The 13,218-nt window shown below is 44.0% G+C and overlaps 1 protein-coding gene across 2 annotated transcripts in view; it reads right to left on the bottom strand.

The window, feature by feature from the left end:
* The window catches only part of Snx24 (sorting nexin 24), a 160,717-nt gene that overhangs the window by 4,908 nt on the left and 142,591 nt on the right, over nt 1-13,218 (bottom strand). For both annotated transcript variants that reach the window (XM_031365689.1, XM_031365690.1), the window contains exons 4-6: nt 5,200-5,294; nt 3,045-3,077; nt 2,461-2,525 (exon numbers count right to left, since the gene is read on the bottom strand). In XM_031365689.1, the coding sequence (XP_031221549.1) occupies nt 2,461-2,525; nt 3,045-3,077; nt 5,200-5,294 (193 nt within the window). The remainder of the gene's footprint in view (nt 1-2,460; nt 2,526-3,044; nt 3,078-5,199; nt 5,295-13,218) is intronic.

Below are 13,218 nucleotides of genomic sequence, written 5' to 3'. Positions count from 1 at the left end.
ACCTGGTCCTTGGAAAGAATTGTTTTGTATTTTCCAGAAAAGTTAAGACAGGCAAGAAAGCATATGTCTTTGAAGCTGTTAAGATGTTAAGAGAGTTCTCTCTGGGGGTAGAACTGGCTCACTGGTTAAGAATACTTGGTGCTCTTGCAGAAGTCCTGGGTTTGGTCCCTAGCACCCACAAGGGGACTCACACCATTTATAATTCCTGTTTCAGGGATCTCTGCAGACACACAGATGATATACATATATGCAGGCAAGACATTTATACACATAAGATAGAAATAAACAGATCTTTAAAACCGAGGGTATTCTCTTGACTTTTATTAAAAGCTAAGAAAGTAATGATCAGCTATCAACGTGTGTGTGTGTGTGTGTGTGTGTGTGTGTGTGCGTGTGTGTGTATGCATATGGAAGGTGGAGGTCAACCCCCTGGGTCACTTTCAGAAGATGTCCACCTTGGTTTTGCAGACAGGGCCTCCGTGACTGACAGCACAGTGATTTAGCCATGCTGGTCAGTGAGTTCCTGGGATCCTCCTACCTGCCTCTAAAGTGCTGGCTTACAAAGCTTGCACCACCATGCCTGGCTTTGTTTTTTTAATGTAGGTTCTGTGGATGGAACTCAGATTTTTATGCTTGGGTGGCAATCTCTTTACCAATAAAGTCACCTACCCAGCCCTGAGTATTAGCACTTTCTAAAAGAATGTTCAGACAGACGCCTGAAATATAAAGAGTGTCCGCAGACCTCCACATTACGTCCACATTCAGTATTTTCAGGAATAATGATTTCCACTTGCTGAAAAGCAGCTTAACAACACAGGGTGATGCAGGTCAAGTTTCACTAAGGCCTGAGGAGTCGGATTTCTAAAACTGAGTGTGCCAAAATTCTAAGAGAACAGCATGAAGGCTGGCCCTTGCACCCATTTCTTCCTGTCTACCAAACCCATTAACTACAGCTATTCTCAATAGGATTTCCCTTATTTTGGTCCACACTATCAAGTGACCGATGACACACACACACCTCAATCTCCCCGCTTTCCACCTTTGCCCCTCACGTTGCTTCCTAGAGGCTTGTCTGGTCAGCACTGTAAAAGTGTATGCTATGTGGCAGGCGTTGCTTAATAAATTTAAAAAACCAGATATAAGGATCGCAAATCCTATGTCTGTCGACAACCCACTGAGCTCCTGGCTATTCCTGTTCAGTCACCATGAGGCCCTCTCCATTGCTGCAGTCACTTTGGACAGGTGCATGAAATATCTGAATAGAGACAATTCCCAGAAAAATTACATATGCAACTATTTAAAAAAAAATAACATGGCTATTTAACCTAGACTAGGTTGTCCTATTGTTGTTAAACATAATACGTTAGTATGTCACCAACTAATATATAAATATGTTAAACATAGGAAGCATTTCTTAAGAGCAGCAACTGTTCCTCGCCGAGAAGGCGTGCACAAAAAGCCACCATGAAATCATTCTACACAGCTGAGGCAGCTCTCTGATCACTCAGAGGGGTCTGTTTGTGAACTATGTCTGTGTCCTGGCCACCTCTCCATTACTGGTAGCTAACTGGGTGATCTTAATACAAGCTCCATGCGACTGAAACAAGTCCCCTCTCTCCAGCTCGGGGGAAGGTCTTGTTAACAGAAGCAACGGCTCCTTCATGCTCTCGCGTGGCTGTGATTTTTGTGATTCTCAGAGGCCGGAGACCTGAGATGCTTAAAGAAAAGGAAAGCTGAGGCCTCAAATGGTCCACCTGAGCCTGGCCAGTCACTGCAGCCTTGCGGCTGGATTTTTTCCCTTTAGCCAATGATATTACCTGCTGAGCCTATTTTATAAGGCTGCTTGCAAATTAAATGAGATGATGCCTGAGAACATCCTCCGGGAATGGTACATAGGAGAACACTCGGAGAAGCACTCTTGGGAATTGGAACTGAAAAAGGATGCATGCTAAAATATCAATTACGGTTACACTTAAATCAATTAGTTGCATTTAAAATATACAACTTAAAAATGTATAGTTTACCGTCAAAGACACTGAAATCTAAATAAGAACACAGGTATACACCTGCAATAAATGCACAAGGCTTTTGGAAAGAAGCGTTTTTTTTAGAAGGACTAGAACCTAGAGCCTGAACTCTTGACATCTAGATTAAAAACAAGCAGCAGTCTAAATAACTCACGAAAAAAAGAAGAGGAAGAAAAATAAAAATGAATACCTTTATCCCTTCTTTCTCTAATTCAAAATAGGCCAGGAAGCGAGAAAGAAAAATTACATTTCCTCCTGAAAAGGCCGGCCCCAATTAAAATTCTAAATGTCTCTTACACCAAGAGCCCTGGTTTATTGGCAGATGATTAAGCCCTGGACCGATGTCACTCTGTTAGACCCGTATTACAAACGTGGTTTATGTGGTGCAGGGGCAGATCAGTAAAGAGCTGTAGCAGATGACAGGTTTCATTACCGCTGGCTGCAGGCAAGACGTATGGATCCCCAAGGAACAGCAGCACCGGCTGGTGGGACAGCTTGCTGGAAAGGTCAAAAACAGGCATGTCAGCATCAGGGGACGATGGTAAACAGAAAACACTACAAACTAGCTTTGAGGGGATCAAACTGCTGGGTGGGACGTCTTCAGGTCTCTGCATCTAGCAGTGTGGGTGAATCACAGTAAATACTCAGAGGGAGATGATGGGCGCTGCAGTTGCCTTCCAGATTTTCCTCCCTGAAGTATGAGATGGGCACTCATCTTTGGCATAAGTACCCATGCTGGAAAGTACTTGCCTACGAATCAGTGATTTGACCAGAAGTAAAACAGTATTCTTATCGTTTGTGGGAAACTATGTGGGGCTCTTAATTCTTTTTATTCTTAATTATAAGCAATTAGCCATGCAAATCCCTATCGAATATTTACCACCTTAAAAACCAATATCCAACAAAGGTTTTCAAGAGAACTATGAATTTAAACACACCTTCCATGGGTAGTTACACACTGAACAAACTGCAGTTTTATTATTGATCTCTGTAACTCTTGGTTGACTAAGTTCTTACCTTGACTCCTCAGATTCTGTCTCATCAAAAGATCTGAAATGTTTAGAAAAGAAAAGAAAAAGGCCACATAAGTTGGGCAAATATTTATGCTAATCAAGCAAAAGATTTTATCCTTAGTACCAAAGTGGGAAACAGAAAACTGGACTCACTCTAACTAATTTTAGCCTGGAAGATTCTGTTGATTTCAATTTTCTTGAAGATCACTTAAAAATCATATGGCCTTTTACTATTTTGGGGTTGAAACAGAAGTAAAAGGACCTAATTTTCACTGTTACTGTTAATGTCTCTGTGTATCTATGACCCTGCCCTCCCAGGAAGGCAGGGCTGGGACAGAGTACACTGGTTACAGAGATTAGTTGGTGTGTGTGGAGTATGATTCAGGCTCTGGGGTGAGCAGCAAGTGCCTTGAGTCAGCAGTTCTGATGAGTGCTGACAGGTGTCTACAGCCCTGCGTTCAGCAGACAGCTCAGGTTTAGTCTGATCTCAGTAAGGACTGGAGACAGAAGAGGGAGATGGAAAAAGCCCTTTCCACTGCTGGATTTGCCTTATTTCTCTGTGGACTGGCTGACCCGGCCGCAGTGCCACTGACTGATTTCAGAGGCTAGCTCAGCCCAGCTTGTCGCAGATTTCGGATCACATGAAGCTCAAGAGGAAGAAAGACCAAAGTGGGAGTGCTTCGGTCCTTCTTAGAGAGGGGAACAAAATACTCCTGGGAGCAAATATGGAGACAAAGTGTAGAGCACAGACTGAAGGAAAGGCCACCCAGAGACTGTCCTACCTGGAGATTCATCCCATATACAGTCACCAAAACCTGATACTATTGTGGATGCCAATAAGAGCTTGCTGAAAGGAACCTGATATAGCTGTCTCCTGAGAGGCATGCAAGAGCCTTACAAATACAGAGGTGGATGCTTGAAGCCAACCATTGGACTGAGTGTGTGGTCCCCAAGGGAGGAGTTAGAGAAAGAACTGAAGGAGCTGAAGGGGTTTGCAACCCCATAGGAAGAACAACTATATCAACCAACCAGACCCTCCATATCTCCCAAGGACTAAGCCACCAACCAAGGAGTAAACATGGCTCCAGTTGCATATGTTGCAAAGGATGGCCTAGTCAGGTATCAATGGGAGAAAAGGTCTTTGGTCCTATGAAGGCTCAATAGATGCCCCAGTATAGGGGAATTGAGGGCAGGAAGGTGGGAGTGGGTGGATGGGTGGAGGAACACCGTCATAGAAGCAGGGGGAAGGGGGTGGGATGGGGGATTCTGGGAGTGGGGGAACCCAGGAAAGGGGATAACATTTGAAATGCAAATAAAGAAAATATCCAATTAAAAAAAAAAGAAGACGAACTTTCTCTGGTTGCGGGTGATGTTGCGCCTCTAGTTCTATAGTTAATAGGGACTGGGGACTACAACCCATCACTTGTGAGTTCCTGAGGGAGAAGCAGCAGTCAGAGAAGAAAGCAGGCCCCATGTGGAAGGCCAGGACTCTGCTACTTGCAAGGCTTGGGAAAGACACTTAAATACTGTGCCTCTGACCAACAACCAGATGAGGGGTGTTGGATCAATGATCTCTGAAGTCATCTATAGCTGACTTTAGATGGGGACTGGAGACATGGCTAGGCCTGGTGGTTAAGAGCACTTTCTGCTCTTCCAGAGGACCTGGGTTTGGATCTCAGCACCCATGTTGGGCAGCTCACAATCCCCTGCAACTCTTATCTCTAGTGGATCTGTGCCCTTCTCTGGCTTCCATAGGCATCCCTCCTCAAAGATGGCACACACAGACACATACACACACTTAAACAATAAAAGCGTATCATTAAAGAGCTATGCAGATATGTAGACTTGACACAAGTCAAAGGACTGTTCTCAATTGCACTGTCTGGACTCATAATTACCATCTGCGACACTACGTGACACCATTATTCGACAGGTGAATTCCTCATGCCTCAGCATGGCTTTTCCTGGACTGTCTGCTATAAGATGCAGATGAAGACTCAGGAGGGATGCTTCTCACTATGAGCACAGGGATGAGAGAGTGAGACCTCAACCAAGAGCTTAGGTGTGGCCAGAACACCTATGTGTGGTATCTGCTAAAACAACCAGTTTATTGATGAGTAACTTAAAAAACACACCCACATGTAAACGGCAGTTCTTACCCACAGCTTTCTGCTTTTGGTAGAGAGGGCAAGTGTCTTACATTGAGGAAGTCAAGGAAGAGTTTCGGAAGCTCTTCATTTTCCAAAATGACGGCCTGTGGGAGCAGAAAAAAAGAATTAGAAGTGGGAGGGAAGTCTGTTAGGCCATCAATCATAGGAAGGCTATCAAAAAGTCCTAAGTCCTGTCCATCAAAGTCCTCCCGGTAACTTTCCTCACAATTGATAGGAGAAGTGGTCTCCATGCCACTCATTACAGGTTCAGGCTGACGCGTATCTATCTATATAGCAAGACATACCCTGCACTTTATCTACTGCTTCAGGGCAGATTTACAGAAGTGCCTCTTACCCTCAGATGCTCACTGACAACTCACTGAGGGAGCACTGGACATGGCCTCTGCCTTCACAGAGACTCTGTTCCAGCCTGCACAGTCCAACCCCAGGCCTATCAGCAATACTGCTAAAATCCACAAATCAATTTTTTTTTGCTATTGAGTGATAAAGTATTTACATTTCCAGAGCACACCGCCACTCTTAGGAAGTCCTGCAGTTCTCCCATCTGGAAGATTTAGTCTGAGCCCTTAGTTATCACCTGCTTCTGAACTAGGAACAGTTGACATTTATTGCCATCTGGACAGCTCCACTTAAAGGGTCAGTGACAACTTTACCACTAAGTGTAAATCAGGGTATCTATTGAAAAAAAATCTATCAAGTTCTTCCACTTAAATAGCTTTGCTAAAGAGCTGGCATAATGGCATAAACGTGTCAGCACACTAGGACCAAATTATGCAATGTGGAGGAGAAACGTGGTGGAGGGTACAGAGTGCACTTTCATATTTATGCATCTTTAAAGACTACACATTTGATGCTTGCTCCTCTCCTCCAACAAGTCCTCTTTGGCTTGTCTTTTGAGAGAAGGGTCTACTATCTAGCCCAGGCTGGCCCTGAATTCAAAGCGATCAATCCTCTTGCCTTGACCCCCTCAGCGTTTGGTTTGCAGTTAGAAGCGACCATGTTGCATGTTATCTAGAGGATGATGAGAACTCATGAAATGTTACCTGATGTCATCTTAGGAAGGGCTGTAACTGCTACATACAGAATAAACAACAACAACAAAATCAGGTCGAGTTGTAAGTACTTCTGTTCATCTCGGACATACTATCATTTCCAGGTCGGGTAGCCCCATTTCTCACAAGTCTGGAATCTTACCACTCATTTCAGACCACATACGTGGATCAGAGCCACACAGGCTGCCAGGCCTGCCTATTCCTTGAAGTAGCCAGTTCTCTGCTATTCAGGTCCCAGAGATGGCTCATCTGGAACATTAGGGTACCTGGGTTATAACCTTCCCTCACACACCCCACTGTACCAGAAAGATCTGAAGGAATAAAGAAAGAGAGAAGAGAAGAAAGTGGTGTGGAACTCTACTCTACTCACTAAATAAATTAATTAAACTAGTTAAATAAATGATCGATACTTGTTGTATGAGGTGCTGGGAAACGGCAATGGACAGGCTGGTGCGTTCAGTGAAGTGCAGGGTAAAGAGGGAAGGACACACATAGCTCAAACAACTTAGAGCACAGTGATGGTAAAATACTGCATCACTCTGAATGCTTTCCCTCCCACTGACTCATCCATGCACCCACCCCCTCATCTCAGATGTAATGTTCTTTTCCAATTTTTGCACGAGGAAAACAAAACCTTGGGAAGACAAAGGAGAGAAGGCACTCTCTGCCCACAGAGTGACTCCCTGCATTTCAGTTCATTTCTTTCAAATTGTTTGAGATTAATCTCAAATCCCACCTACCCAAGGGGATTTCTGAATGCCCAGAGATGCTTGCTTCAGTAGTTCTAGAAGTTCTGGACATTTTTGCTGTGAAACAAGCTGCAAGGAACTACCAAGATATTCCTAGATGTCTGCCTAACAGGATGACATAACAACCATCTGAATAATAAGACTCAATGTTGTGATAAATATGGGACAAATTTGCTCCAGGAATAGTTATAACTACTTGTAGAGGTGGTAGCCTTCAGATTTTAAAAAAATAAAAAAAAAAAAATTGAAGGAAGATGCAAAATCCTTATCTCCACCCTTACCTTTTTAAAATAAATTAAATCAATAAGAAGTGTGGGACACTTTTAATGACCCGAACTACTTAATTTCCAGGCTCTTTGGACATATCATCCATCACGGCTGTATGGAGGGAGACATCTCTTGAGTGTTCAGGGGGTTACTTTGGTTTTATTAATGCAAGATTTAGGGAATTTTAACAAGGTGAATTGTTTATTTGCCTTGACAGATTGGCTTACAATGCACTGGCTACATCCACAGCATGATCATTAATGACAAAAGACAGGCCAAAAGCTGTTTACACTGCACACAGGACAGGAATTAATCCTGCTCACTCTCCCTGGGGTTCTCCAAACAGATGACCACATTGTTTTAGGTAAGACATCCTGGCAGAAAGAAATACAGAAAACTCTAGAAACTTACGAGCACCTATTTTTGTTCCCTGGACATTCTCAATTCATATTTTCCAGAGAACAACCGTCAAGCTTCTCTCTGGCATTTAGTGTCATAAAGGAAGTGACACCTGCGTGTGCTGGGCTGTGGGTCAGGCTTTCTGTTATGAAGGATCCCTCAGCTCAGCTCTGTTAGGAAACCTTGCACAAAAAAAGAGAATTAGTCCAAAGATGAAAAATTCACCTAATTTAATATAATATGTACAAATGAAACAACTGTCATTAATTAGTACAGAGATGCCAAAAAGGAATTAAATTAGTTCAACTCAGCCTTTCGGGCCATAAACACATGATCTCATGCAGGAGACGGAGCAGCAGTGGGGCCTCCCAGCTGTTCCATTTCTATCCCCCATTCTTGAAATGCTCATCCTCAGGAGCAACCATTGCTTTTCAAAGCCATGTCCTGACTCATCCCACATCACCAGAACCCATCTGCTTTAAATCCCCCAACTTTATTCCCCAGATAAGCTCCCAACTGCATTGAAAAAGAAAATCACATTTTTAAATATGAAATCATGTCCCCATTGGTTTTGATTGCTGGTCTTTGTTAATCTTTGATGGAATTCATTTTTACTCTCCAGGCAGTGTGGTGCACAGGGTGCGTGGATTTCATAGACAGACTTGGTCTGCATCCTTCCTCCTTGGACTTAGAGGGTTCTTGTGAGGATTCAAGGAGACATCTCCGGGAGTCTCTGGCATACAATTAGCATGTGAGAGATTTCACTCTCTTTCCTTTGTGTGTTTTGTTGTCTTGATTCTGAACTCATTTTACCCACTTGGAAATTTTGGATAATGATCTATATAGTGAACAGATCTTAGTCATATGTGATTTGTAGATCCTTTTTTTAAAAAATGGATAAAACTAAGTTGTAGTCTGTCTGTCTGTCTCACACCTTCACTTCCTCCTCTCTCCTCCTCATTCATTCCCTCCCTCCTTCACTTCCTCTCCTCCCTCCCCTCCCTCCTTCTTTCCCTCTCTCCCTCCCTCCCTCTCTCCCTCCCTCCTTTACTTCCTGTCCTCCCTCTCTCCCTCCCTCCCTCTCTCCCTCCCTTGGAGGAGATGCAAACCCCTGACAGCCTAGCAGAGGATCCCTGCTTTTAGCTAGGCTGCATAGTCAAATTGCTGAGCACTCCCACTTGGCCTGGGACCTGACACACAGACCAGTGCTATTCACAAGCTTCCCAAAAGATATACTGGCTTCCTGTTTGGGGTCTTCCCTTCTGTCAAACAGGACCTCGCTGGACTGTGTGCTCCATCCACATCACTGTAGCTCTGGACTGTGGTTAAAAATATTTGCCTAAACATCGAAGTCACTATGATAAAGGATTCTTCCCGACAGACCAAAATCTATCACTTCACTGGTTCTAAGCAGCACTCCACGTTTGCTGCTTCTGTGCTCTGTGCTTTCTATATACAATTCCAAGTGTAACAATAATGCATAGGTGCCGGGCAGTGGTGGCGTACGCCTTTAATCCCAGCACTTGGGAGGCAGAGGCAGGCGGATTTCTGAGTTCGAGGCCAGCTTGGTCTACAGAGTGAGTTCCAGGACAGCCAGGGCTATACAGAGAAACCCTGTCTTGAAAAACCAAACCAAACCAAAACAAAACAAAAAACCAAAAAAACAAAACAAATAACAACAACAACAACAACAACAAAAAACAATAGTACATAGGGTTCCTAAACCTGAGGAAACGTTAGGGAAAATATTTGACACTCTCCAACTATGGCTGGTGAAGCCTAGAACTCTGTCCACCGGTCAGGTGAGAAGCATTTTGGAGGTGGGACACTGTCAGGTCCTGGGGTCAGTGCTGGTGAGTTGATACTCTAAGTCCCTGGTAGCAGGGTTTCCACGCTGCTCGCCCATTCCTGCAAAGCTGGCATGGGAGGCCTGGCAAATAATTTATGAAGTAAGAGAGTGTAATTCAAAATGAACTGGACAAATTAGAGAAAAGTCCAGAAATAAATCTCACTGAATTGTTCAGGTCTAAGCACTGAGTAAAACACTGGAAGAGGCACGATTAATCACAGACCCAAGACAGAGAGTAGCCGCCTCCACTTGGATGCTGTGGGTCTCCAGTGGGGGATCTGCATGAAGGGATTCTTCTACGAGCTGTCAAGAGAGCTGAATGCCCCCACCTCACTCAGTGCATGTGCCCCTCCCTCTGCAATCCAAGAGAGAAAGAGCTTGATAGACCTATACACAGAGGAAGGGCCAGAGGCAGCGATGACAGTAACTACGAGATTGTAGTTTCCAAAGTGGTAGGCTGCTCAAACAAAGAGACAGCGGTGGGCCGGGGAAGGGGTGGCTCTTCCAGTACAAAGGGTAGCTGGTAACAAGTGGCAATCCACTGGTAATCTCAAAGCATGTTCAAAGCATGTTCAAAGCATGTTCAAAGCATGTTCAAAGCAGGAAGTCTACCTCCCCCTAAAGCCTGTTCAGTGAAACTAAGAGAATGGCCTGTGTGGGAATAGAAAAACCAAAGAACTTCCAGATTAGAGCCCTTTAACACAAACGATGGGAGACCCCACAGATGACCCGAAAGCATGGCTATGAATCTTCACTCCTCCAGTTTATCATTTCGGATACGTGTGTCAAATACACACACTGGAAACAGGGTTAAATCACAGGACCGTGCTGAACATGTAATGTAATGTGACACACTTGGATAACACAGTATCTAATAAATATTAAAACTCCAAAAAGTATTAGAACTGGGCAACTAAGTATGCTTTGTAAAGGCCAAACTTTATTATTTTTCTCTACATGGTGTGTGTGTGTGTGTGTGTGTGTGTGTGTGTTTGTGTGTGTCCTACTCTATAAAGCTATTTACAAACCCTTGTCTGAATGAAGCAGAAAAACAGTGGCATTGATACAGCAGCCTCACCAGCTCAGTGTTTACTCCAGAAATGTCGTTTTTATTGAAAAGGTGCAATTATCATCATGTAACACAAATCACAAAACCCCCATTTTTCCACCTTATCAGCTTTATAAAATCACAGTCCCAAAGGGTGGCATTGATTAGTTGCACATGTTCTTCCGTGGCATCCCAAATACTTAATTGTCAGTTATCCTTTCTTCTGCAGCAAGTAAAATGTGGCCACAAAATTACAGAGGGACCTGTTCTGCCTTAACCTCTGCGAGATGCCATCATGCGGTGGAAAACACTGGTAAAATATCACAGGATAACACCGTCCGACAGGGGGTCTGGATAAACACTGTAATGATTTCCCACGAGTTTCCATTTTAGAAAATTGTCACTGAAGCCAGCATAAATGGTGACACGTCTCCTTGAGGACACGGTGAAATCGAACGCTGGCATTCTAGTTAGGGCCAAGCCTACCCAGCAGCCAATTATAACGGGAAGGGAACATCTTGAAAGCTCGGATGAGCCCACTCTGCTAACCTTCTGTGATCACGGCACAGAGCTCTGTTGCTTGATCTTTTTATTATCTTCTCAAAACATTAAACATACGTGCACATGCATACATCCATAGCACACATATTTTCCTCTATAAGGTTGCTATGGACTGCATGCATGCTCTTTCTGCCTCATCTGCTTTACGGATGCAGGGGGACCTCTTTGTCTCAGAAGTCAGGAGGTTTTAGGGAGTCCTCTAAATGGTTCCATTCCATCTAGTTTGGTCTGAAATGTCTGATTTGGGGAGTGACAAAGTTCACCATGACAGTTTTTCTTCTCTTGTCTATGAAAGATGCTTTGCACCATACCTACTTCAGAGGAGTCACTGAGAACAGGGAGGGGGGAATCAATATCTCCTCACAGCAGTAAGTGGGCCTCAGTGTCACCATCCACTGGGACCCAAGCCTACAAGCTCGTGGAGGCTCTGTGGTCCTCTGTCCCCCACTTAGCCACCTCCTGGTACTCAGTCACAACTCACACAAAGAGCCACAGTCCAACTAGTGAAGTGATTTTTAAAAGCCATGCATTACATAGATCTCAGGAAGATTGCAACCCTCTTAAAAAATAAGAAGCAGGTGTGCAGCTGACGAGCCCGCTGCCCCGGACAGTCTTTGTTTTGATGTGACCCCTTCCCCAAGGCATGTCTAGCCTGGGCCTTGGCAGTACTTGTGCTACTTACAGAACTCAAACAGCCGGCTGCTAAGGCTTCCCAGAGCTGTGCAGACTGCCTCATAAAAAAAGAAAAATCCAAGGACCTACACGGAAAGTTGAAGGCCAAGAAAGGCCTACTTAAGGGATGAAGAATTTGTAAAGAAATAATGTGATTCAGGCTAAGAAATTTTGAAAGAAATTCTTTTAAAATTTTCATTTAAAAATTATTTTATTTTGTGTGTATGTGTTAGAGAGAGGGGGGAGAGAGGGGGAAAGAGGGAGAGAAAGAGAGAGAGAGAGAGAGAGAGAGAGAGAGAGAGAGAGAGAGAGAGAGAGAAAATGGAGGGCAGAGGCAATGGACAGGAGTCAGCTGTCTCCTTCCATCCTGTGAGTCACTGAGATCAAACTCATGACAGTATTGGTGGTGGGTGCCTGTACCCACTGAGCCATCTTTCTGGCCCAAATTTCTTTAAAAACAAGGTCTCATTTCTGTACCCTAGACTAGTCTGAAACTTACTATGTAACTTAATCTTGCTTTGAATTCTTGACTCTTCTGCTTTTACCTCCTGAGTACAGGAGAACAGGAGAATGCCACTCTGCCTAGAACAACATATCATTTTTGACCAGGTGTGGTAGTAAAAGCTTTAATCCCAGTACCCTATGAACTAGAGACAGATTTATCTCTATGAGTTCAAGGCCAGGCTGGTCAACATAGAGAGACCCAGGCCAGTCAGGGCAATCTACAGATCTGTCTATAAATATGGATGGGTGGGTGGGTGGATGGATGGATGGATGGATGGATGACTACCAAACTGTAGAAACTAGGAAATCAACTACTCTCTGGGCTACTTTAATATCAGATCTTATGTACAGTTTCTGTATTATCTACTTACATACACATCTGTCTACCTTACATAAGCATAGAGCTAGAGACAGGGTGTTTAACCACAAAGACAATGCGCTGCTTCCTGGGGTTTACTCTTTGGAGCAGAAGTGGATGGTGTACCGATAATTATAGTAGGAAACTGCAAACAGGGTCAGTACCTTGAAAGGAAGTAGCTATTCTCCTTGATCGTTAGTAGCAAATTGCCCTTATTAACCCGTAGGGAGAAGGACAGCTTCCCTGGGGAAGCGACTCTGGAGCCGAGAGCTAATAAGGGTAAAGAGAATGAGTTATTCTAAACACAAAGCATAGCTTTGTCAACCATCCGTGGAAGGTAAGAACAGAGAGAAGCCTGAAAAGTGGCCAGGAAAAAACAGTAACACTGAACAATGAAACTGGAGGGCAGTAGTTAGAGGGGCTGGCAGGGTTTCTCAGTTATGTGAAGGACTTCCTAGGGGACTTCGGGGCCTGTGAGTAATCTTCCATGTATGGTGGGTATGATACCTAGATACGTGTGATAGGATATGACTTATGTTTTAACTACA

Source organism: Mastomys coucha, unplaced genomic scaffold (assembly GCF_008632895.1).
Source record: "Mastomys coucha isolate ucsf_1 unplaced genomic scaffold, UCSF_Mcou_1 pScaffold13, whole genome shotgun sequence".
Lineage (NCBI taxonomy): Eukaryota > Metazoa > Chordata > Mammalia > Rodentia > Muridae > Mastomys > Mastomys coucha.
Note: the sequence above shows the minus strand (reverse complement) of the source record. Positions and strands in the feature narration are given on the sequence as shown.